At 42.5% G+C, this 25,666-nt stretch overlaps 1 protein-coding gene across 1 annotated transcript; it reads right to left on the reverse strand.

Annotated features, from left to right (window-relative positions):
• Positions 1 to 9,729: 9,729 nt before the first annotated feature.
• LOC139576819 (leucine-rich repeat LGI family member 3-like) lies at positions 9,730 to 22,563 on the reverse strand. The gene is made up of 9 exons (XM_071403325.1): positions 22,043 to 22,563; positions 20,506 to 20,577; positions 18,238 to 18,309; positions 13,975 to 14,046; positions 13,778 to 13,849; positions 13,406 to 13,575; positions 13,149 to 13,313; positions 12,882 to 12,972; positions 9,730 to 12,303 (listed from the first exon to the last, which is right to left on the reverse strand). Exons 1-9 carry the CDS (start codon positions 22,249 to 22,251, stop codon positions 11,574 to 11,576), a joined length of 1,653 nt encoding a protein of 550 aa, XP_071259426.1. The 5' UTR covers positions 22,252 to 22,563; the 3' UTR covers positions 9,730 to 11,573.
• Between the last annotated feature and the right edge of the window lie 3,103 nt (positions 22,564 to 25,666).

Raw genomic sequence — 25,666 nt, forward strand, 5'->3', positions numbered from 1 at the left:
CCAAAGCCAAACAACGACAGCTGAGAAACTATGATAAACATAGACGAGACGTGTGTTTCCCACCCCAGTCTCGTGTCTGGGTACGTTCCCATCATCTGTCGAAGGCATCTAAGAAGTTCACTGCCAAGCTAGCTTCGAGATGGAAAGGCCCATACCGTGTAGTGCAGCAGTTGGGACCAGTGAACTACTTGGTCTGTTTGGAGGACACTGGGGAAGATGTCAGGACGGTGCATGTTGTTGACCTAAAGCCTTGCTACCCTACGGCAGAAGAGCTGGATCGCAGGCAAAAGCAACACCTGCAGGAACTCTTCGTGGAGGACTCTGATGATGAGGACTTCCCTGGTTTTGGATAGCAGGAACATTAACTTGTCAAAGCCTGCATCCTCTCTGTTTCTACAGGCTTTGTTTTTTCATGGGGGGAGGAGTGTGGCGAAATCCTGCACTTAAGTGCGCTGCCACTTTAAGAGCGCATGAGCAGTAGGAAGGAGGAGATAAAAGAGCTCGTTAAGCTCTATTGGAGAGGAGCTATTGATTGGCGCGACAGTTTTTGTTGTGTGCTATGCTGCAGAGGTTTTTTGTTTGTCTTCAGCGTATGTGGTTGTACAGTGTTTGGATCAATCCTCGGGGTGATCGCTCGACGACGTGGTTGTTCTCATTTGGGACCACGATGGTTATGGATCAAATGGATAAGTAGCAACATTTGTTGTGAAGCGTTCAACTACAACCCAACATACCATCGGACAGTCAGACCGGATACCTGCAACCTCAAGACCACAGCTAAGCCCTCTCTTGTTCCCTTTCTCTCTTTCTCTTCACGCTATGTTCCAGTGCTTTACACTGCAACCGACTCTATTTCCTAAGTACATTGACGTTTCATTGGAGCTGGACTAGTGTGTATATGAACACCACACATTCATACCCTCTGCACTCCTTCCCAGGAAGAAAATACAAACTATTGCAAATCCTCTGTGTGATGACTGGGTTAATTTGTTATTGTATGAAGTTGCTGTTTATTTGCTCTGCCATTATTGTTATATGAGGTATGTTAGGTGGGGTTACCAAGAATTGTGGAAGGACTGTGATGTGATGTGTGATCTATAGGGTGTGTATTCTTTTTCTCTCCGCTGGCTATCTGGTCAACAGGCTACACTCTAGGCAGTCTCTTCTGTTGATGTGTGTGGGTCTGGTAGTGGTACTCTCGCTGTTCTACTATTCTTTTCTTTCGGCAGGGTTAATACCTGCCTGGCGCCCGAACAAAATCTTCTATACCTTTCTCTAATTAATACCGCTACAGAAGTGGCGCCCGAACAGGGAATTGAAGAGAAACACCCATGACACCATCCACACAAGGTTGAATCATGTCTTTTGTTGGAACCCCATACTGTGTCAATGTGGACACACCTAATGGTAATCGTGTTCAAGATTCTTTCATTGTGGAAGGATTCGATGAACTAATGGAGTTGGATAGCACTGACCCTAATCCCCAGGTTTCTGGCTCGCCTATAACCTCTCCACCATTACCCTCACCTCAACCTCTTCCTGTTACCCTGCCCAGAGAGACTGGGAGAGGTGTCTCTGTGATCACTGGACGACTGGAACATCAATGGACCCACACCAATCATAGTTTGACAATGCAGGAGAATGCCATTCGCAAACTCAGTGAATGTGTGGAGGCTCATCAGACAGATGTGCAGCTGAGGTTGGATTACCTTCCCTGTCAAATGGAGGAAAACCAACAACAAATTGTTCAGAGACAAAAATATTTACACGATTCTCTGAAACAGGATATTCAGGGACAACTGCACCAGTTCAAAACACAAATGGAATCTAACCATCAGCAAGTCCTAATCTATCTTCAGGAGGAACAAAAACAGAGAGCAGAGGAGTCAGCCTCTGTTGTGAAGGGAGTGTGTTCTTATCTGAAGGAAGTTATGGAGGACATGAAGAACTCTCTCACAGGGGAACTACGATTGTTGATTGAACAAACTAAAAAGGACACCGTTAATGAGATGGATAAAGCACAGAAGGCCACAGACCTTCAAATGGAAGAGCTGCACCAGGAGGAAATGAAAGGCTTTTCCCTTCTGGACAAATCTTCTGTACCTCCCTTAGGTTTTACCTCTGCCACTGGCTTGGTCAGTAACGGAATAGGAACAGGTAGCACTACAAAACCCCCTATGAAGATACTGTTAAACAGAACTCCCGCTGAAACTGTCATGCCTCCTCTAGAGCGCTCCCTCCCTATCAAACTACTTTTCCCCACTTTTGGCAGCCCAGAAGATGATGTTGATCCACTGTTTTTCTTATCTAAGTGTAACGATTTTCTTTCTATCCGGCCCCTTACTGACTGGGAGGTTCTTGCCACCCTCCGCAGTGTTCTCCATGGTACAGTAAGAGACTGGTGGGAGATAGCCTGTGAACATGTGAAAACCTGGGAGGAGTTTCAAAAAATATTCCTCTCAGCCTTCCTCTCAGAGGATTATGGGGATGAACTGGCGGAACGTGTTCGTAACAGAGTCCAGGGTGAAGCAGAGCCAATACGGGACTTTGCCTTCTCCTATCGAGTTCTATGTAGGAGATGGAAGGCTGACATTACTGAGCCGGAGATGGTCAAACTCATTCTCAAGAACATGATTCCCCGCCTTGCTAGTCAACTTCGAGAACGTGTGCAGAATGTGGATGATCTGGTGCGTCTGGGGACTCAGTTTGAGAAGGACTGGAAGCACCACCTTCAAACTAAAAACCCTGTTCCCTCATCCCAGTATACCCATAGCTCTCTGGGGGCTAAACCATCTCAGATATTTGTACCCAAGAGCCAAGACAAAAGTCCAGTGATGTGTTGGAGGTGTAAAGTCCAACATCCTCCAGGTTCTTGCCCGCTCTATGTCCAGCGTCAGGATTCCGGAAAAGGTCAGAAAGGACAGAAGACTGACAGTCTAGACAGACGTGGTGGCTTGCATACCATTGGGTCAGCCTTAATGCCCATGAAGCCTTTAGACATCACCCCTAGCTGTCTTATTACTATTCCGCAACAACTATTGGTGCCCCTGACTGTTAGGAACTGGAGAGGGAAGGCCATAATTGACACAGGAGCAACTTACACCCTGATGCAAGAGGCCCTGTGGCAGAACATGGCATTACCTCATGAGGAGCTACAAACATGGGAGGAGGGACCATTGTACTTGGCCAATGGAGAACCTACCACCCCTTTGGGCTGGATTAGTATAATAATACAACTGCATGATGAGACTATTAAACTTCCTGTGGCTATTCTTGCAGATTCAAGCCTTGCATTTGCTGTAGTCCTTGGTCTAGACTTCCTGTTCTTCAGTGGACTGACCATCTCGATGTCCGAACCCTCCTATCGGCTGCACTCTGACTATTCCCAGCCTCATCCATTTCAACCTGGTAATGCACTGATTTCAGGCTGGAGCCTGCTACATTATGCAGAGTCCAGACAAGGTCAAGTCAGAGACCGAGAAAATATAAAAAGACAAAGACAAAAACATGTTCCACCAGTGAAGTCGGAGAACCCAACTGTCACCCTGATTACCGCCGTACCCCCCCTTCTATCCGAGAGCAAAAGCAAACCTGATGCTGATTTCTACATCAAACAAGCAGTGGAACAGGCATGTCTGTCGGATGAGGAAAGGTGGAAGCTCTCCCAGATGTTGGAGATGAACAGTGAGGTCTGCACTCTTACACTCGGCCGTACAACCATCTTCAAACACAAAATCTATACCCGGCATGATGTCCCTATTAAGCAGCGTCCCTACAGGTTGTCCCCCGCCAAACTGGCAATCCTCAATGAACTGCTCAAAAGCATGTTGGAGAATGGAATTGTGGAACCGTCTTTTTCCGGATGGGCTTCTCCGGTTGTCCTGATTCCTAAGAAAGATGGTGGATATCGATTCTGTGTGGACTACAGGAAGCCGAATGCCATAACAGAAAGCGATGCCTACCCTCTACCAAACATAAATGACATACTGGAATCTCTGGCAGGAGCATCTATCTTTAGTCATCTGGATCTGAACAGTGGTTATTGGCAGGTGGCAATGGATCCTGCTAGTCAGGACAAGACTGCCTTTGTCACCCCTGCTGGTTTGTACTCCTTCAAAGTCATGCCTTTTGGTTTGAAGAATGCTCCAGCAACCTTCCAAAGGTTGATGGAGACTGTCCTGGGAGATCTGAGGGGTAGAAATTGTCTTGTGTATCTGGATGACATCATAATCTACTCTTCCTCTGTCGCGGATCATCTGAAAGACATACAGTCCGTCTTCGACAGACTAAAGGCTGCAGGTTTGACCTTGAACTTGAAGAAGTGTCGTTTCTGTTTGCTAGAACTCAAGTTCCTTGGTCATGTGGTTAATGCTGAAGGTATCCATGCAGATCCAGCCAAAGTTGCAGCCGTGCAGGAATTCCCAATTCCCACATCCCTCAAGGCTGTTCAGCGTTTTTTGGGTATGGCTGGATGGTACCACAGGTTTGTGCCTGACTTTTCAAAGGTCGCCGAACCCCTCAACCACCTTAAGAAGAAGGGTGTGAAATTCCAATGGACCTCTGCATGCCAAAGTGCATTTGAAACACTCAAAAACAGTCTCATTACTCCTCCAGTGCTTGGACATCCTAACTTGAATGCTCATTTCATTGTGTACACGGATGCAAGTCAAACAGGACTTGGAGCCGTCTTGGCTCAACAAACAGGACTTGGAACAGAAGAAGTTCTTGCCTATGCAAGTCGCACCCTTAATTCAGCCGAGAGGAATTATTCAACGACTGAAAGGGAGTGCCTCGCTGTGGTCTGGGCTTTGGAGAAATGGAGCTACTACTTGGAGGCGAAGATCTTCACCGTTGTCACAGACCACGCTGCTCTGCAGTGGGTTTTGGCATCAGGCAAGACCAACAGCCGTCTTATTCGCTGGTCTATCCGACTGCAGAAGTTTGACTTCATCATTGAGTATCGCAAAGGAAAACTGAACGTTGTACCAGATGCCCTTTCTCGGATTACAGAGACTGCCAATGTTTGTCCTCCCTTGTGCAGCACTTACACTACCGCTAAGTGTCTGGATGATTCCTTTCCTCTGGATGATGAGAGTGTATGGAGAGCCCAGCAGAAGGATGCTGCCATCTTGGCGATCCACAAGAGTCTGTCTGAAGAAGACTCAAAGAGTCGTTTCAATGATAAGTATAGCATAATTCAGGATAAAGTGTATCGAAAAACTCCAAGAGGAGAGGGAATACACAGCTCCCATTATCGCGTCTTCATTCCCTCTACATTGAGTGACCAGATAATCCAAGCTTATCATGCTAACCCCATGAGTGGCCATCTTGGAGTTTTTAAGACGTATCGAAGACTACAAGAGGTGGTTTACTGGCCAGGCATGTGGGTTGATACCCGTAAATTTGTACAGCAGTGTGAAGTCTGCCAGAATTACAAACCAGACATTGGCAGACCGGCTGGAAAAATGCAGCAGACCGTGGTAAACCATCCAAATGAAATGTTGGGAATTGACCTCATGGGACCTTTTCCTCCCAGCCGGGGAACCCGGAATGAATTTTTATTGGTGGTAGTGGACTACTACACACACTGGGTGGAGTTGTTTCCACTCCGCAAAGCCACTGCATCAGCCATTGCTCTAATTCTGCGACGGGAGGTCTTTACCAGATTCGGAATTCCAGACCAAATCCTCTCTGACCGAGGTCCGCAGTTCATATCAGGAATATACAAAGAGCTTTGTACCTACTGGGGTGTAATTGCCAAGCTGACCACAGCCTACCATCCTCAGACCAACCTGACCGAGAGGGTAAACCGTACCCTGAAAGGGATGATTGCTTCATTCGTGGGGGATCAGCACACAAGGTGGGATCAACATCTTCCTGAATTTCGCTTTGCACTGAACTCTGCCGTGCAGGAGACTTCTGGGGTCACTCCCGCTGAACTCCACCTGGGAAGACCACTAAAAGGTCCGATGGACAGAGTCTTGCAAAGTTCTAATGTTTCACCTGACTGCCCAGCGTTTGATGCCGTACAGCACCACCACACCTTGCTAGCCAGAGTGGAGGCCAGCAAAACCAAAGCCAAACAACGACAGCTGAGAAACTATGATAAACATAGACGAGACGTGTGTTTCCCACCCCAGTCTCGTGTCTGGGTACGTTCCCATCATCTGTCGAAGGCATCTAAGAAGTTCACTGCCAAGCTAGCTTCGAGATGGAAAGGCCCATACCGTGTAGTGCAGCAGTTGGGACCAGTGAACTACTTGGTCTGTTTGGAGGACACTGGGGAAGATGTCAGGACGGTGCATGTTGTTGACCTAAAGCCTTGCTACCCTACGGCAGAAGAGCTGGATCGCAGGCAAAAGCAACACCTGCAGGAACTCTTCGTGGAGGACTCTGATGATGAGGACTTCCCTGGTTTTGGATAGCAGGAACATTAACTTGTCAAAGCCTGCATCCTCTCTGTTTCTACAGGCTTTGTTTTTTCATGGGGGGAGGAGTGTGGCGAAATCCTGCACTTAAGTGCGCTGCCACTTTAAGAGCGCATGAGCAGTAGGAAGGAGGAGATAAAAGAGCTCGTTAAGCTCTATTGGAGAGGAGCTATTGATTGGCGCGACAGTTTTTGTTGTGTGCTATGCTGCAGAGGTTTTTTGTTTGTCTTCAGCGTATGTGGTTGTACAGTGTTTGGATCAATCCTCGGGGTGATCGCTCGACGACGTGGTTGTTCTCATTTGGGACCACGATGGTTATGGATCAAATGGATAAGTAGCAACATTTGTTGTGAAGCGTTCAACTACAACCCAACATACCATCGGACAGTCAGACCGGATACCTGCAACCTCAAGACCACAGCTAAGCCCTCTCTTGTTCCCTTTCTCTCTTTCTCTTCACGCTATGTTCCAGTGCTTTACACTGCAACCGACTCTATTTCCTAAGTACATTGACGTTTCATTGGAGCTGGACTAGTGTGTATATGAACACCACACATTCATACCCTCTGCACTCCTTCCCAGGAAGAAAATACAAACTATTGCAAATCCTCTGTGTGATGACTGGGTTAATTTGTTATTGTATGAAGTTGCTGTTTATTTGCTCTGCCATTATTGTTATATGAGGTATGTTAGGTGGGGTTACCAAGAATTGTGGAAGGACTGTGATGTGATGTGTGATCTATAGGGTGTGTATTCTTTTTCTCTCCGCTGGCTATCTGGTCAACAGGCTACACTCTAGGCAGTCTCTTCTGTTGATGTGTGTGGGTCTGGTAGTGGTACTCTCGCTGTTCTACTATTCTTTTCTTTCGGCAGGGTTAATACCTGCCTGGCGCCCGAACAAAATCTTCTATACCTTTCTCTAATTAATACCGCTACAAGGTGTTGTCATGCCCTCTTTGTTGGTGATGTGGAGACCAAGGAACTTGAAACTCTCGACCCTCTCCACTACAGCCCCATCGATGAGAATGGGGGCGTGCTCAGCCCTCCTTTTCCTGTAGTCCACGATCAGCTCCTTTGTCTTGCTGACGTTGAAGGAGAGATTGTTGTCCTGGCATCACACTGCCAGGTCTCTGACCTCCTCCCTATAGGCTGTCTCATTGTTGTCGGTGATCAGGCCTACCACTGTTGTGTCGTAAGCAAACTTAATGATGGTGTTGGAGTCGTGCTTGGCCACGCAGTCATGGGTAAACAGGGAGCACAGGTGGGGACTAAGCACGCACCCCTGAGGGGCCCCCCGTGTAGAGGATCAATGTGGCAGATGTGTTGTTGCCTACCATTACCATCTGGGGGTGGCCCGTCAGGAAGTCCAGGATCCAGTTGCAGAGGGATGTGGTTAGTCCTAGTGTCCTTAGCTTAGTGATGAGCTTTGTGGGCACTATGGTGTGGAACGCTGAGCTGTAGTCAATGAACAGCATTCTCACATAGATGTTCCCTTTGTCCAGGTGGGAAAGGGCAGTGTGGAGTGTGATTGCGTCATCTGTGGATCTTTTGGGGCGGTATGCAAATTGGAGTGAGTCTAGTGTTTCCGGGATAATGTTGTTGTGTTATATGTACTGTAACTCAGTAAAATCCTTGGAATTGTTGCATGTTGCGTTTATATTTTTATTCAGGATATGTAATTTATCTCTATTGAATAAAAAAATGATCAGAAAATTCTGGAGTCCTATTTTGATAGTAAAATTTAGCAACTATAGTAAAAATTCATGACAATCGCTGGATAATGTTGCGCATCAACATATCTTGCATTCTTGCTTGGACGTGTTAATTGAAACAACTTGTTTCTTCAATATCTCAGTAGGTCTTTTTATTATACTTCTTAATAAAGCACTCTGTATGACTTTTATAAGGTCATTACTCATGATTTGGTCCGTCCAACCAAATTATGGGCTAGTGCTACCAACTGTAAAAGTTAGTGGCACCAGTGACACCAGGGTAAAATGTTACTCTGGAGCCCTGTAATACTAATTAACACTTATGTTGTTGATTCAGGGTAACACGTATGACAGGCACTAATTTACCACTGTAGCCGTACAAATTGCATTTTAAACAAATAGGAGAATGGAGTTGTTCCATGTCATTTCAGCAAGCCATGACACCCACCATCTCAGATTGTTCTGCAATTGTTTTTGTAGTTACAAACAGGTAAAATTGGCATTCCTGAAACATAATTTTGTTGAAATTAAAATGTATTCCGGAGATTGATTACACCCAATTTTGCCTTTATTTATTTATTTATTTATAGGATTCAGATAATATTCAATAAACATAGTACCGAATATTCGATTTGGACCAAACCTTTTCCTACCAATGAGAAAGACATGAGGAATATATTTTTTTTTTGTCAAATGCCAATAAGCTCCCTGCTCCCTTCCTCCCTTCCATTCCATTCCATTCCAACAACCAGTATACAGTTTCAGGTCTCTGTTTGACAAGTAGTATGAAGCTGCGGCTTGGAGTATTGCTTCTCCATACGATGTAATGTATTCCCTATGAATCTGGTGATGTTTTTTCCCCCTGTTCTGAGAAATTAGTAATTGGAAGTCGCTTGCATTATTTACCGTAAAGTAGTGTGAAAGTACCAGGTTTTGGCCACTAGCTGCCACAGTTCCTGCAATACCACCACACTTTTATCCATTTTGCTGGTCTCTTGTGTTTAATAAATAGATTACAACATTATCTGAATCCTATAAATTAAAATGGTGAATTCAGGAATGCTAATCGTATCTGTTACTAACTACAGAAGTGATTTCAGAACAATCTGAGATGATGGGTGTCAAAATCCTCTTTGTGCTTTTTGAGGTGAAATGACCCAATGGTTAAATTAGTATTATTTAGAGACTCACCCCCAATTATTTTTTAAACTTTGTTGCATTTACAGGGACTCGTGACTCATTCAGGGGTCTGAGACCCCCCTGGGCCCCCCGTAATTCAGACTCTGCTCACACTATACCCCCTTCCATGGTGGTAAGGGTCAAATACCGTAGTGGACCATACAATCACAACACTCATAATATCCTACTAACAATGTGTATATACCGGTATAGGCTATTCGAAGAATAATGTTGAAACAAGTTATTTTATTTTTGACAAAAATGTGACTAATGCTGGGGAACTTTGTTCTAAAGCGATGTCCACACCAATTGGATGTAGTGACCATAATATAGTAGCTATATCCAGAAAAGTCAGGGTTCCAAAGGCTGGGCTTAAAATAGTGTAGGCCAATAAGAGATCATACAAAAAGTTCTGTAGTGATTCTTATGAAGATATTTTTTTTTTCTTTTTTTATTTCACCTTTATTTATACAGGTAAGTCAATTGGGAACAAATTATTTTTTACAATGACCTGTAATGAGCAGCATCCAGACGCTGCACTTGATGCATTCTTCCAGTTATCAATAAGCATGCACCAACACCACAAGCATTGTATTTGGTACAAATAATTCGATAACTACTAGACCTCAGCTGAATCTGATAATGAGTAATGTGGCTGTTGAGCAAGTAGTGGAGACTAAACTTATTGGTTTTACCTTAGAAGGTAAACTGTTATGGTCAAAGCATATTGATTATGTTGTTGTAAAGATGGGGAGAAGTATGACTATGATAAAGATGTGCTCTGCTTTTTTAACAACACATTCAACCAAACAAGTACTGCAGGCTCTGGTTTTATCACATCTTGAGTATTGCCTGGTTATATAAATATGAGCAGCATTCACACAGAGGACTAATATCAACAGGATGCATTCATTTCTCTTGGCTCAAGGTAGAGGAAAGATTGACTGCATCACTTCTTGTTTGTATGAGAAATGTTACTTTGTTGAAAATATCATACAGTTCTGACAGACATACCCCACTAGACATGCCACAAGGGGTCTCATCACAGTCCCCAAGTCCAAAACAAATGTAAGGCAACAAACAGTATTGTACAGTGCATTCGGAAAGTATTCAGACCCCTTGACTTTTTCCACATTGTTACGTTCCAGCCTTACTCAAATGGATTCAATTGTGCCCCCCCCCCCCCCCCATCAATCTACACACAATACTCCATAATGACAAAGCAAAAACAGACTTGTAGATATTTTAAAAATATATACAGTTGAATGCCAAGAGTGTGCTGTCATCAAGACAAAGGGTGGCTACTTTGAAGAATCTCAAATATATTTTGATTTGTTGAACAATTTTTTGGTTATTACATGATTCCATATGTGCAATTTCATAGTTGTGATGTCTTCACTATTATTCTACAATGTAGAAAATAGTAAAAATAAAGAAAAACCATGGAATAAGTAGGTGTGTCCAAACTTGTGACTGTATGTAAGTATGTGTGTATATATATATATACACACACACACACACGGTGATGACAGGAGCTTGACAACCTTCCAGTCCTATTCAGTTAACCAAACATTTATTTAGGGAAATCTGTACATGTGCACATGCATTGTAATTAAACAAAAATATATTGGTATCATTCAGGATCAACATAGAGCAAAACCTATTAACACGTATTGCTATTATTACCTTGATGCAAACCTTGATGCAATATAAAATGTATACAGAATAATTTTATAAAAGATGATCTACTGTAAAGAGAACATCTGAGGCATGCAGATTACAGTATTGCTTTGAACAAAATATCTTAACTATCATTTCATAGAATGTCCAACTATTTGATGTGAACAGTTATTTTCCTTTATTGATATTCATTAATTAAAGGATTTTATAACATCCAATAGAAAGGTTCAGTAGATGCACATGCTTTTCACATAATCTGATGTTACTTATATTTGTACTATATCTGCAATGGAACCTCCAATTATATTTCCCACAGAGCATAAATGAATGGTAGGTCATGTAAGTAGTGATGTACTATGTATTACTTATGGTGATATGTTCTGTCATTACACATCCGGTTTTAATTCATTCAATCAGACACATCAGAAGATATCATGCATTTCCTGTTCATTAGTACTATTACATTTTGTTTTGCCAATTTAACAGGCATTTAGTTGCATGGCTTAGATGGCTTCTCCACAAGAACAGCACAGATTAATGAATGGTCTCATACTGTAGATTCGGCTGGATTGGTCTATTTGGCACTGAGATCCACTATTAGGTGCTGGTAGGCTAGGGTGTTGCCTTTAAAGCTGGCTGCCAGCAGCATGTCTTTGTTGTCCACTGATACCAAGCTGAAGGCCCGGGGTGCTCTCATGTTGAGCTCCTGGAAGGGCTGGAAGTGCTGGGTGAGGTCATCCCACAGGTAAACTCGAGAGAAGGAGAAATCACTCCCTAGGAGAAGATACTGACGGGGACCCACAGTGAATGGATACACAGCCATGGAGCCACGTGAGGGCAGGGTCTGAATCTCAACATAGCGCTGCCCTTCCCATCGGAGAATCTTGGAGTCACCAATGAAGCGTGTAAGGCAAAGGTAGAGAACGTTGCGCACCCAGAAATGCTTCACCATCTGCACGTCGAAAGTCTCAGTGATTTGGGAATGAAAGGCAAACTGCCGCAGGCTGCGGTTCCACTGGTAAACCACTGGGGGCTGGGAGGCACTGGAGAGAATGAGACGCTGCTTCCCTTCCACATCTAGGAACTCCACATGGGTGTCACGATGCCAGGGATGAAGGGATTGGTAGGAGTAGAAACCGTTGCTGTTCCAGCGGTATATGCTCGTAGAGCCTGCCTTGGAACTGTCTGCCACGGCAAAGTACCACTCATCATCCAGCTGGAAGGTCTCAACAAAGTTGGGTTTCCTCACACGTGTGGTGTCAATGTCCTGGATCTTCACAAATCGCTGTGGGTCCTCTTCCCACCTGAAAAGGTGTCAACCAGGTCAGCCATCCCGAAATCATCATCACAGACATCTAATCGTAACACAATTCTGGCACATTTTCAATAAAGATTTACCCCAGTTTTTTACCCAAAAGGTTCAGACTTTTCTGTTTCTATCTACAAAGGCTGGCACCCGTGTCTCACTGAGCCATGGCTCCGGCAGACCTGCTCTAACTTGGGGCCAAGCCAGGCGGCTGGTACTTTTCAGCCCCCATTTACATAACACTTGATAACTGTGACCTTTAACACCTCACAAATCAACAGTCTTGAATTATGCATAAGTTGTTGATTGTGCTCGCCACTGGTTGAATACAACTATGTTTTCACGTAATTCCAATGAAATTACATTGAAGCAACGTTGAATTGACGTCTGTGCCCAGTGGGAATTCTTAAGTGTCATACTCTGATGGAAACACAATTACACCAGAGCTTACATTAACATAAAACACTGGTGGTCCGCTGGTGTGTGGGTAAGTCTTCATGGAAAAGCGCCAATGGCTAAGAAAATTAACAAATCAATGACATTTTGCCTTTGATAAAGAATTGGAATAAGTCTCACTTGTAGATGTGGGATCCTCCAAAAAGTTGAGCCACAACCATGTAAAGAGTGTTGTTTATGACCACAGGCTTGCAGTAGACAGCGGAGCTAGCTAGGAGAAACAAAGAAGCAGAAAGCAGCAGGTTTAGCTGACTTCAGTCTCCTCTGTACTTAAAGATACAATGTAAAATCCCTTGGTCTATAATTAAGTGATAAGTTGAATGCATTGGTTGTCTTGTGGCATGATTTGTTATATTAAAAAAGGCTTAAGTCAAAGAAGAAACTTACCTGTTATATTATGGTACCTCCGGAAGACCATTTCCACATGATCCCATACAAACAGTGTACAGAACCCAGTATCAGGCTGGGCGAAGGCCACAAACTGATTGTTGTTGAATTCATAGGTCTCCACTGACACAGACTGGAAGGGAAAAGTCTCATAAACTGCAAAGTCTACAGGGTAAGAAAGAGATGAGGATTATCAATCTATCAATGAAGTGCCTTGCTGTCCTGTGAAATTAATTTCAAGATGATTGGGTGCAAACCTGCGCTGATACAGTTGAAGTCTCGTGGGGTGAGATCATGGATTCTGCGGCCTTGGAACTCAAATGGGCTGGCACAGTAGATGGCAGGGACAGAGGTGTTGGTCTTCTCCATCCAGTCCACCAGCCACTTGATTTTACAGTCACAGCGGAATGAGTTACCCCGCAGGTCTCTGGGTAACACATAGAACAATAGAATGACAGTTCTTACAAAACTGTCTGTAGTAAGGAATCTTGGTAGCGCATTTTCAATTACAGCACTGAATAAAGTTGTAATAACATGGTAATAACTTAGTTACTCATTTCGAAAACATATCACAAGATGAAACCTATGATAAGGCTAACATGTTCCCTTTCAAAAAGTAGTGTACTTACAAGTCTGTCAAAATATCAAGATATTTGAAGAGTTCTCGTGGAAGGAACTGCAGGTTATTATTTGACAGAGAACTACAAAAGACAGAGATAAGAATTAGAAGAAGAAGAAAAAAAAATCATCATAACATGTCCATGCAATGCGTAACTAGTATTCTTCCATTGATATTTACAGAGAAAAAGTCAGAAGATATACTCACAGGTGAGTCAAGGATTTAAGCCCTCTGAAGGTATGCTTTGACAGGGCTTGGACATCATTGTTCTCTATAAATCTGATGGGCATACAGAGAGACAGGATCACTCAATATACTGTAGATAGTAGACTTCTGAAGAAAGCAATCATGATAATCAAGATCCTTATAATAGAAAACAATATACAGTACCAGTCAAAAGTTTGGACACACCGACTCATTCCAGGGTTTCTTTATTTTTACTATTTTCTACATTGTAGAATAATAGTGAAGCCATCAAAACCATGAAATAACACACATGGAATCATGTAGTAACCAAAAAAGTGTTAAACAAATCAAAATATAGCCACCCTTTGCCTTGATGACAGTTTTGCACACTCTTGGCATTCTCTCAACCAGCTAAAATAAAATCTATTATTTTATTTTTTAAACTAAGCAACTCAGTTAAGAACAAATTCTTATTGACAATGACGGCCTACCGGGGATTAACTGCCTTGTTCAGGGGCAGAACGATAGATTTCTACGTTGTTCAGCTCTAAAAGTTAATTTGTGGAATTTATTTTCTTCTTAATGCGTTTGAGCCAATCAGTTGTGTTGTGACAAGGTAGGGCTGGTATACAGAAGATAGCCCTATTTGGTAAAAGACCAAGTCCATATTATGACAAGAACAGCTCAAATAAGCAAAGAGAAACGACAGTCCATCATTACTTTAAGACATGACAGTGAGTCAATCTGTAAAATGTCAAGATCTTTGAAAGTTCTTCAAGTGCAGTCACAAAATCCATCAAGCGCTATGATGAAACTGGCTCTCATGAGGACCGCCACAGGAAAGGAAGAACCAGAGTTACCTCTGCTGCAGAGGATAAGTTCATTAGAGTTACCAGCCTCAGAAATTACAGCCCAAATAAATGCTTCACAGAGTTCAAGTAAGAGACAACTCAACATCAACTGTTCAGAGGAGACTGTGTGAATCAGGCCTTCATGGTCACTGCACAGAAACCATTACTAAAAAGGACACCAATAATAAGAAGAGACTTGCTTTGGCCAAGAAACACGAGCAATGGACATTAGACCGGTGGAAATCTGTCATTTTGGTCTGATGAAATCCAAATTTGAGATTTTTGGTTCCAACCGCCGTGTCTTTGTGAGACGCAGAGTAGGTGAGCGGATGATCTCCGTATGTGTGGTTCCCACCGTGAAGCATGGAGGAGGATGTGTGATGGTGTGGGTGTGCTTTTCTGGTGACACTGTCAGTGGTTTATTTAGATTTCAAGGCACACTTAACCAGCATGGCTACCACAGAATTCTTCAGCGATACTCCATCCCATCTGGTTTGCGCTTAGTGGGACTATCATTTGTTTTTCAACAGGACAATAACCCAACACACCTCCAGGCTGTGTAAGGGCTGTTTGACCAAGAAGGAGATTATTGGAGTGCTGCATCAGATGACCTGGCTTCCACAATCACCCGACCTCAACCCAGTTGAGATGGTTTGGGATGAGTTGGACTACAGAGTGAAGGGAAAGCAGCCAACAAGTGTTCCCCATATGTGGGAACTCCTTCAAGACTGTTGGATAGGCATTCCAGGTGAAGCTGGTTGAGAGAAGGCCAAGAGTGTGCAAAGCTGTCATCAAGACAAAGGTTGGCTACTTTGAAGAATCTAACATCTAAAATATATTTTGATTTGTTTAACACTTTTTTGGTTACTACATAATTCCATATGTGTTTTTTCATAGTTTTGCTGTCTTCACTATTATTCTACAATGTAAAAAATAGTAAAAATAAAGAAACCCCCTTGACTGGTACTGTAATTCAATCAAGACCATTTTAATACATTGCCATGTCACTCGTGGACAGTACACAGCCTTGTTTTCCATATTCAGAGTGTGATATTTGTCTTATTGAACCTGATTGTGTCTCCATCTTTCCCTTATTTATTTACTTCAAAAGCCTGTTACTAAGGGGAACATGTCCTGCAAACTTTGAGAGATTTCATTTAGCTGCCAGGGAATGCTTCCTGAATCTTAAGCAGCTATAATGGGAACGGACCTGGCTGCTGGCTGGACTGTCTGCAGTAAGAGCGGGACTAACCTTGAGGATAAGCCAAGTTGTAAAGAAAAGAGGGGGAGGGAATCTTTTACTGGCTATGGTGCAAAGCGTCCAAAACAACCATTAATCATCCGCTCACGTTTTTCTAATGAAGGTAACGTAGCAGGTGTACGTCTCTTGGGTATACTTAAAATCGAGAATTGACTTATAGGCAAAACTGCCCTGTCATCAGATAGTTAGTAGGGTGCCCTTACATGGGTTCAGGAATAAATATAGTCTGAGCCCTGTATCAAAGTTCAGCTGTTTGGACTTTGAACTGAGCCACTTAGAAACTAAAATAATGTTACTGTGCAAATGTTGCCAACTATCAAACAAGTTGTCTATTAGACAAATGTGGCTTAAGTTACTCATGCGAACATAGCTCTGTGAACTACCTGTACTACACAAATGGCAACCACAATTAATCTCTACAAAACAATGCACACATGAGAATTTCTCATCATATCACCAACATCTCCTTATTTTAGGATGATAAATCTATACTTTTAGTTGATGGAATGATGAAAGATGACCACAAGTGACAATTGGTTACAGGTGCATTCTCTGTCTTCATTCTGGATGTGTGAGGCATCCCAGGGCTACACAGTGTGAGCTCAGCCAGCCTGCAGTCAGTCTCCCATTTGGAGCAGCACTGGATATGAAAATATGAGTTCATTAGCATTCACAGTGAGGAGCCACCTCGGGTAGAGCTGGCTGGGTGCTGCAGAGCTCTGGGGCTGGGCTGCAGCCAGAGCCACACAATCACTTTATGGAGCCTAATGCATTGCTTACATGGAAAGCAGCAAATGCGATGGCATCAGCAACTTCATATTTCCTGGTGGCCAACTTCCTGTCAATTAACAAAAAGGCATGCTCAGCTTTATCAGGCCCCACAAAGGCAGGACAACTAGTCTCTGGTAGGAGGAGGTTCAATATTCAATGTTACTTGAGCTTGTTTGGCTGAGGACTGGATACCATAGTCATCTTTCATTGTAGCACCACTTCCTCATCCTTTCAGATAGAATGTTTGTTGAGCAAATACAGTTGAAGTCGGAAGTTTACATACACCTTAGCCAAATACATTTAAACTCAGTTTTTCACAATTCCTGACATTTAATCCTAGTAAAAATTCCCTGTCTTAGGTCAGTTAGGATCACCACTATTTTAAGAATGTGAAAAGCCCGTGCTTCACGGTTGGGATGGTGCTCTTCGGCTTGCAAGCCTCCCCCTTTTTCCTCCAAACATAACGATGGTCATTATGGCCAAGCAGTTCTATTTTTGTTTCATCAGACCAGAGGACATTTCTCCAAAAAGTACGATCTTTGTCCCCATGAGCAGTTGCAAACCGTAGTCTGGCTTTTTTATGGCGATTTTGGAGCAGTGGCTTCTTCCTTGCTGAGCGGCCTTTCAGGGTATGTAGATATAGGACTCGTTTTACTGTGGATATAGATAATTTTGTTCCTGTTTCCTCCAGCATCTTCACAAGGTCCTTTGCTGTTGTTCTGGGATTGATTTGCACTTTTCGCACCAAGGTACATTCATCTCTAGGAGACAGAAGCTCCTTCCTGAGCGGTATGACGGCTGCGTGGTCCCATGGTGTTTATACTTGCGTACTATTGTTTGTACAGATGAACGTGGTACCTTCAGGCGTTTGGAAATTGCTCCCAAGGATGAACCAGACTTGTGGAGGTATACAATTTATTTTTAGGTCTTGGCTGATTTCTTTTGATTTTCCCATGATGTCAAGCAAAGAGGCACTGAGTTTAAAGGTAGGCCTTGAAATCCATATACAGGTACACCTCCAATTTGACTCAAATTATGTCAGTTAGCCTATCAGAAGCTTCTCAAGCCATGACATCATTTTCTGGAATTTTCCAAGCTTTTTAAAGGCACAGTCAACTTAATGTATGTAAACTTCTGACCCACTGGAATTGTGATACAGTGAATTATAAGTGAAATATTCTGTCTGTAAACAATTGTTGGAACAATTACTTGTGTCATACATGAAGTAGATGTCCTAACCGACTTGCCAAAACTGTAGTTTGTTAACAAGAAATTTGTGGAGTGGTTGAAAAATGAATTTTAATGACTCCAACCTAAGTGTATGTAAACTTCCGACTTCAACTGTATATGTGTGTGTGTGTGTGTATGTGTGTGACTGAAGGCACAAAGTGGGACACTTACAGGTATTGCAGGTGTGACAGACCTGCAAAGGCATCATCAGCCACCACAGTGAAGGTATTGGAGTTCAGAAGACTGCAGAAAGGGAGAGGTTTTCAAAACACTGGTATTAAATGTTTCACTTTCCATTTAATGTCCAGAAAAATACTGCTGGAGAGGTTAGAAGACATGTTACTCAATACCGGTACTTTAAATGTGTATTTATTTACACTTGATTGCAAATGGACACAATTAGTGCCACTTTACTCACTAATGCCATGTCACCACTGTTTTCAATAACAGTTTATTTCAAGAGATTTATAGTGATTGTATTGTCGAACAAATGTTACTTCACAACTTGTACTTATCTAATTTCAGTGCCTTCAGAAAGTATTCACACCCCTTAACTTTTTCCATATTTTGTGTTACAACCTCAATAAAACATTGATTCAATGTATATTTTGTGTCCCTGATCTACACACAATAACCCATAATTTCAAAGTGGAATTTTGTTTGTAGATTAATAAAAAATTATTAATAGAAAATGTAAAGCTGAAATGTCTTGAGTTGATAAGTATTCAAACCCTTTATTATGGCAAGCCTAAATAAGTTCAGGAGTAAACATGTGTTTTACAAATCGCATAGTAAGTTGAATGGACTCATTCCGTGTTTAATAAGTGGTAAACATGATTTTTTAATGTCTACCCCATCTCTGTACCCCACACATACAATTATCTGTAAGGTCCCTCAATCGAGTAGTACATTTCAAGCACAGATTCAACCACAAAGACCAGGGAGGTTTTTCAATGGCTTGCAAAGAAGGGTACCGATTGGTAGATGTGTAAAAAAATTAAAAAGCAGACACTGAACATCCATTTGAGCACGGCGAAGTTATTAATTTGGCTTTGGATGGACATACAGTCACTACAAAGATACAGAACACAGGAGATTGGTGGCACCTTAATTGGGGAGGACGGGCTCCTGGTAATGGTCGGAGCAGGATGGGTGGAATGGTATCAAAAACAAACATGTGGTTTATATGTTTGATGCCATTCCATTCGCTCCATTCCAGACATTAGTGTGCCATCCTCCCTTCAGCAGCCTCCACTGATAAAGGCATCCTTCCTAACTCAGTTTCCGGAGAGGAAGGAAACTGCTCAGGGATTTCACCATAAGGCCAATTGTCAGTTTAATGGTTGTGATATAAGAAAACTGAGGATAGATCAACAACATTGTAGTTACTCCACAGAGTGAAAGAAGGAAGCCTGTAAAGAATAAAAATATTCTAAAACATGCATCCTGTTTGCAACAAGGCACTTAAATAATACTGCGAAAAATGTTGCAAAGAAATACACTTTTTTTGCCTTGAATACATACATACACTATGAAACACTCTTCATATTTTCAAGCATGGTGGTGGCTGCATCATGTTTTGGGTATGCTTGTCATTGCCAAGGATTAAGGTTGAATAAAATGGAAATAGGATGAAAATAAATGGAACAGCTATAAGCACAGACAAAATTCTAGAGAAAATCGTGATTCAGTCTGCTTTCCAACAGACACTGGGAGATGAATTCCCCTTTCAGCAGGACAATAACCTAAAGCACAAGGCCAAATCTACACTGGAGTTGCTTACCAAGATGACATTGAATGTTCCAGTGGCCTAATTACAGTTTTGACTTAAATTGGATTGAAAATATATGGCAAGACTTGAAAATGGCTTTCTAGCAACTTGACAGATCTTGAACAATTTTAAAAATAATAATAACTTAATATATTTTACAATCCAGGTGTGCAAAGCTCTGAGACTTACCAAAAAAAGACGCACAGCTGTATTCGCCACCTAAGGTGCTTCTACAAAATATTGACTCAGGGGTGTGACAACTTATGTAAATGAGATATTTCTATATAATTTTCAATAAATATGCTACAATTTCTACAAACATGTTTTGACTTTGTCATTGTGTGGTATTGTGTGTCGATGGGTGAGATTTTTCTTGATTTATTAAATTTTGAATACGGACTGTAACATAACAAACGGTGGGATATGAATACTTTCTGAATGCACTGTATATGTTTAGTCCTCCAACATCTATTGTCCTGATTTGTCTCAAACAACCAGCGAGATTGGTCGAGCTGAATTTGTTGTTGTACAGAAGATGTGTTTTGGAGAGAACATGTTTAGCATTTTCATTGACCCAAGCCACAGAAGTTAAATTGAGACTGCTCTAATTCCTCTACCTCAGACAGGAAGGGTGAGGATAGAATGATGGGACATGCATGAATACTCACAGGAACTGCAGCAGGTGCAGGTGGGAGAAGGCTCCCTCTGGGATTGTAGTGAAGGCTGCATTCACCATTGTCCTGAGAAGTACAGACAATCAACTTATCATCCAGGCTCTATCAACTAACATTAAGTCAATGTCATCATGCTTATCATATAAAATCCAACCCCCATTGTGCACAAGGGCTTGTTGTTCCACGCTAAATGTGTATATGTTGCCAGTCAGCCACATATGTTTTTGTGAAGTCTGATGTATTCATGAGAATAACATGTTTATGAGCATAGCTTTTGGTTAAAAAATTCTGGCCACAGACTTTTAGTTTTTGTACATTTTAAGGGGAGAAATAAGAATTGTTAGGGCCTGATGGATGTTGGTGCTGCATCCCACCTAATCAATATGAGTGGACAGAGACTGCAAGGGAATGTTCTCCCTAGTCCCCAGGCACAGTCAATCTATTGACAGAACTAAACATGCAGAACGGCATGTTTTACCAAGAGCTCATGCGGCTCAATCTGTATTACCATTTGAATTTCAAGGAGGGCGAAATCTTTTGAAACTAGGACACACAGTTTCTTTATTCACAGGTTCATGTATTCATCACTTTAAAATGAGGCTACCTCCACCTTGTAGTGCTTGTGCTCTTCAATTCCCCAAGCTCTTAAAATACAAGAACATTATGTTCAATTTCAGAAAGATAATACATTGAGTCAATATCAACTAAAATCAAGGTAAACATATAACTAAAATGTAACCATACTGAGTCCTATGCTACAGAATCTATTACATTAATGTCATTCCAATTACTGCGCACTATTTATCTAACCTTTGTAAGGTTACTATCCCTTGGAGGACATGCATGTCTTTTGCTGTGAGATGTGAATCTGTTGTAAGTGTCTCTCCCAGGAGGGTTAAGGCACGTCCCATTGCTCTACTCCAATCAATGTCTAATTTCTGCCAGCCCCCCCCTGACTTCTGTCCAAGGATGAGGAGAGACTGAGGCACAGGGACACAAAGTGCCCATTTGTCATATTTCATTAGCATGTCGTGGCTGACCTAGCCCTGTCCATCAAAACACACAGGCCATGGTGAACCTGCTCCTTTCTTTCTCTTAAGTCTCTTTATAATCAGACACACGTTCTTGAGGAGCACAAACACCATCTTGCTCTCTTGATAATGGCATTTTCAGAGACACGGTTCACTGTTGTTTGGAAAAGATAACCGTGGTATAACTGAAGAAGTTACAAAAAAAGGATCAGTGATTTTATACAGTATAAGCTTTTGGAAACCAGACACAGTAGAATATATTGTAAAAGCCCAAATGACCTTGTTGTAAAAGTGTAGCCTAATGTAAGGTCAACAGGCTAGTCCATGAATTATTAAGTAATCTGTAAAAACCATGCATGACATCACAGATCTTCCATCTAGTAAGTCTTTATGTACATTATCAACAGCTGGTTTTATCATTTTGGAATGAAATGTAAGGAATAGACCAAAAAGCAGAGAGAGTATACAGGAACAGACAGAGTGATCAATGTTGTACTCACAGAGAGATGATCCCAGGGGGAAAGCTCTTGGGGATAGCCTTGGTATCCACACAGAAGGCACTGTCTTTGGTGCAGGAGCAGGTGACAGGACAGCGGGGGATTTTGGGGACCCTCTTGGCCCCTGTCTCCCCCACCAGGCAGAGAAGCAGACTTAGGCCGGCCAACAGCCTCAGCCATCCCGGGACCCTTCTCGATCCGGCATCCAGCATATTTCCTTTTTGGATGGACAGATGGACAGGGACTAAGACTGCTGAGCCTCAAGAAGTTGTGTTTTCTCTGGTTACAGCAGCAGCAGTAGTAGTGTTGATGTTGAGATATCAAATGACTGAAGATTTGGAGAGGCAGATCAAAAGAGAGAGAAGCAGAGTGAGAGAGCAGAGCCAGAGAGAGGGCATATTCACTGTGTGTGTGTGTGCTCTGCAACTTCCCTGGATGTGTGTGTGTTCTCCCTAGAGCTGCGGTCAGAGCGCAGACTGTGGGAGTGAGGCTGCAATTCCCCGCGTTAGGACCTGTACGCAGCGCCGCTGACTGAATTATTTACTATCTCACAGAAGCCTTAAAAATATGGCCAGGGAGGCAGCCAGGCAGGGGGAGGGGAGAGGAGCAACAAGGGCAGTAGCTGGGAGGGAATGGAAGGGTGAGGAGGCTCTGGGATCTTCACACTCTGCCGCGGACACGCACAGCTCTCTCTCTTGCAACTTGACAGTATACAGACACCAAAATCAGAAATAAGACCTTTGAAACAATACTTTACCAAGTTATATTTTTATATGAAAGTTCATTTGTATTGTAAAACATGTACTGTATATCACATGAATCAGCAATTTATAGTTTGTTCAGATTTCAGATGGAGGCAGTAACAACACATTTGGCCTCTTACTTTTTATTTACACGTAGGCCAACGTGTGCAGAGCTGGAGGATGCTCCGGAGCATAAACAACCCATATTAGAACCTATTGAATCCTTTAGAATCTGAAAATATGGAAAACGGAGTTGCATCCCCACACAGTGGAGCTGTTGGCCATATAATGGAGCTGTGTGGATCCAGCAGCCAGTAGTTTGGTGGCAGCCATGAGAGGAGACAGAACAGGAGCAGAGCTGCAGTGCCAGGCACAGCCAGCTTTCCCTCACATCAACACTGTTTTCACGAACAGATAGTAACCACCTTTGAGTCTGCTGGGTACTGTCTACAATTATCATGTTGCCTAGGTCCCAACACGCTGCTCTGTTTCAGACAGGCAATAATAGAGGAATTCTATGTGGTGTTCAACAGTGCTCCATTCTATCCCATTTCCACTCCAGGGACAATTTAACTATAGGGCATCAATATTCAGAGTACATATCAGGAAACATTTACATTGGTAGGAAAAAGACGAGAAACACTGCCATGTCAACTAACCACAACTGCTGCTAAATCAACGTGGTCTCAGGGCAATTCATATTATTGTGTACGTAAATCTGACACCCAATTTACTATGATATATTGAGTTACGTTAGTTTACATTATGAATGGAATAGCAGTTGTAAAATATTATACGTCTGTCTCTGAGACCAGGTTGCTTATTGCGCTGCAACAACAAAGGAACATTGTGGGGGGAATTTACATTGGAAGTTAGGGTGACCAAAATAACAAAGTTTAGGTGAATTTACGTAGCATGTAAGGTGATTGGGCTACATTTAGAATAAAGGGAAGGGTTAGCACCCATCCTCCCAGACCGCCCTGTTTTCATCTCTGTCTAAAGTAACTAGACCGTTAGTAGGTATCATACATAAAGTATGTTTTGTTTGGCTCTGAGGCCAGGTAGCAAAAACGGCAAACATTTACAGCAATTGATCTACTACCTTCGCATTCAATGGTATTGTTTGTATGTGTGTTATTAATTACATATTCATGAAAATATTTGTTTACCCCTTTAAAGTCTACCTGGAAGATTCATATACTTTAGAGTTGATGAAATGGCACTGAAATGGTTTTTCAGTCACTACTGCCTCCCTGCCCCAGCCCTATATCTCATGTCATCTAGCATACATTGAGGGGGAAAAACACCTGCTCTTTCCATGACAGACTGACCAGGTGAATCCAGGTCAAAGCTATGATCCCTTATTGATGTCACTTGTTAAATCCACTTCAATCAGTGTAGAGGAGACAGGTTAAAAAAATATTTTTAAGCCTTGAAACAATTGAGACATGGATTGTGTATGTGTACCATTCAGAGGGTGAATGGGCAAGACAAAAGATTTAAGTGCCTTTGAACGAGGTATGATAGTAGGTGCCAGGCACACCGGTTTGTGTCAAGAACTGCAACACTGCTGGGTTTTTCACGCTCAACAGCTTCCCGTGTGTATCAAGAATGGTCCATCACCCAAAGGACATCCAGCCAACTTGACACAACTGTGGGAAGCATTGGAGTCAACATGTGCCAGCATCCCTGTGGAGCGCTTTCGACACCTAGAGGGGCTGTAACACAGTTTGTGCTGTCTAAAGCCCTGTTTATACCTGGTGCTAACATGCATCATTTGTCCTGATCTGTTCACTTTCTGATTGTGCCCACATGTTTTGACAGGTGTAGACAATAAAAAAACGCATTGTGAACTGATCTTCCTGACCACCTCAGGAGGTAATCAGGTACACAATGTGTATGGATATCTCATGTGTAGACAGATGTGGAGAGTAAAACCATTTCCATAATTTTCCTGCCTTCTAAAATCATTGACAGGTGGCAACATAGACTTATGGCATCAACGTCTTTAAAAAAATATACATTTTGAAATAATATCTGACAAATAATTTGCATACAGGGAAATCTGGTCACAATGCAGACAGTGGGTGGATAAAAAACATTGGCACCATGTGTAGATGTATGTCTGAAAAAGTGGCCACAATCAGAATGTAAACAAGATCAGGACAAAGGACCCATGTTAGCGCCAAGTATAAGCGAAGCATAAAATAAATAACAATGAGAACATTCTAACAACGTTAGAGTGTGGAGAGTGCCATACTTTAGACAAAACAGGCTGCCTGCTGTAGAGCACAGCAGCAGACATGAGGAGAAAACTTTGAGATTAGACGTGTTCCTACAAGCACAGCAGCTTTCTCTGTCCAGTCAGCACGTCTCCAACAGTTATAGCATAAACAGTTGTGCTTTTGGACTTCAACATATCGGCTTTCCTGCAATTGAGATCCAAATCTAAAGACCTTGGAATAGAAGCAGTTGACGATGTAAAGTCTGGCAAGTTTAGAGTTCAGAACTACAGAGCCCTCTTTTCTCCTCTACCAGACTGTGCTCCTCCCCCCACCATTCCCTCTCCTGTGTGGCACGTGTATTCTGAATGAAAGCTATTCAACTCTCTGTTGAAGCCTTTTCAGTGACCTCATTGCCCTGGCCTGTTACCTGTGGGGATCAGACATGTTTGGATAACTGCTACTGTGCGTTCACTGGCATGACTCAGTGTTTAACATAGACTTTTTAAAATTCATATTCTAACCCACATCCGAAGCCAGGGCCAAGCAGCCTGAAGAAGGCTCTCTGTCCTTGCTGCCATATGTCTGGCTTTCACAGCCTCCCTCTGGCTACATATGAAGTAAGATGCTTCCTGTTTCACCTCAGTTACTGTTGTGCTCTT

The sequence above is a fragment of the Salvelinus alpinus genome, chromosome 5 (genome assembly GCF_045679555.1).
Source record: "Salvelinus alpinus chromosome 5, SLU_Salpinus.1, whole genome shotgun sequence".
Lineage (NCBI taxonomy): Eukaryota > Metazoa > Chordata > Actinopteri > Salmoniformes > Salmonidae > Salvelinus > Salvelinus alpinus.

Coding starts and splice junctions, on each gene's coding strand:
- LOC139576819 (XM_071403325.1), bottom strand. CDS start 22,251: ATGCTGGATGCCGGATCGAGAAGGGTCCCGGGATGGCTGAGGCTGTTG. Junction 18,310..20,505: donor CTGCACCTGCTGCAGTTCCT/GTGAGTATTCAT, acceptor CCCTTTCTGCAG/TCTTCTGAACTCCAATACCT. Junction 14,047..18,237: donor CTGTCACACCTGCAATACCT/GTAAGTGTCCCA, acceptor TATGCCCATCAG/ATTTATAGAGAACAATGATG.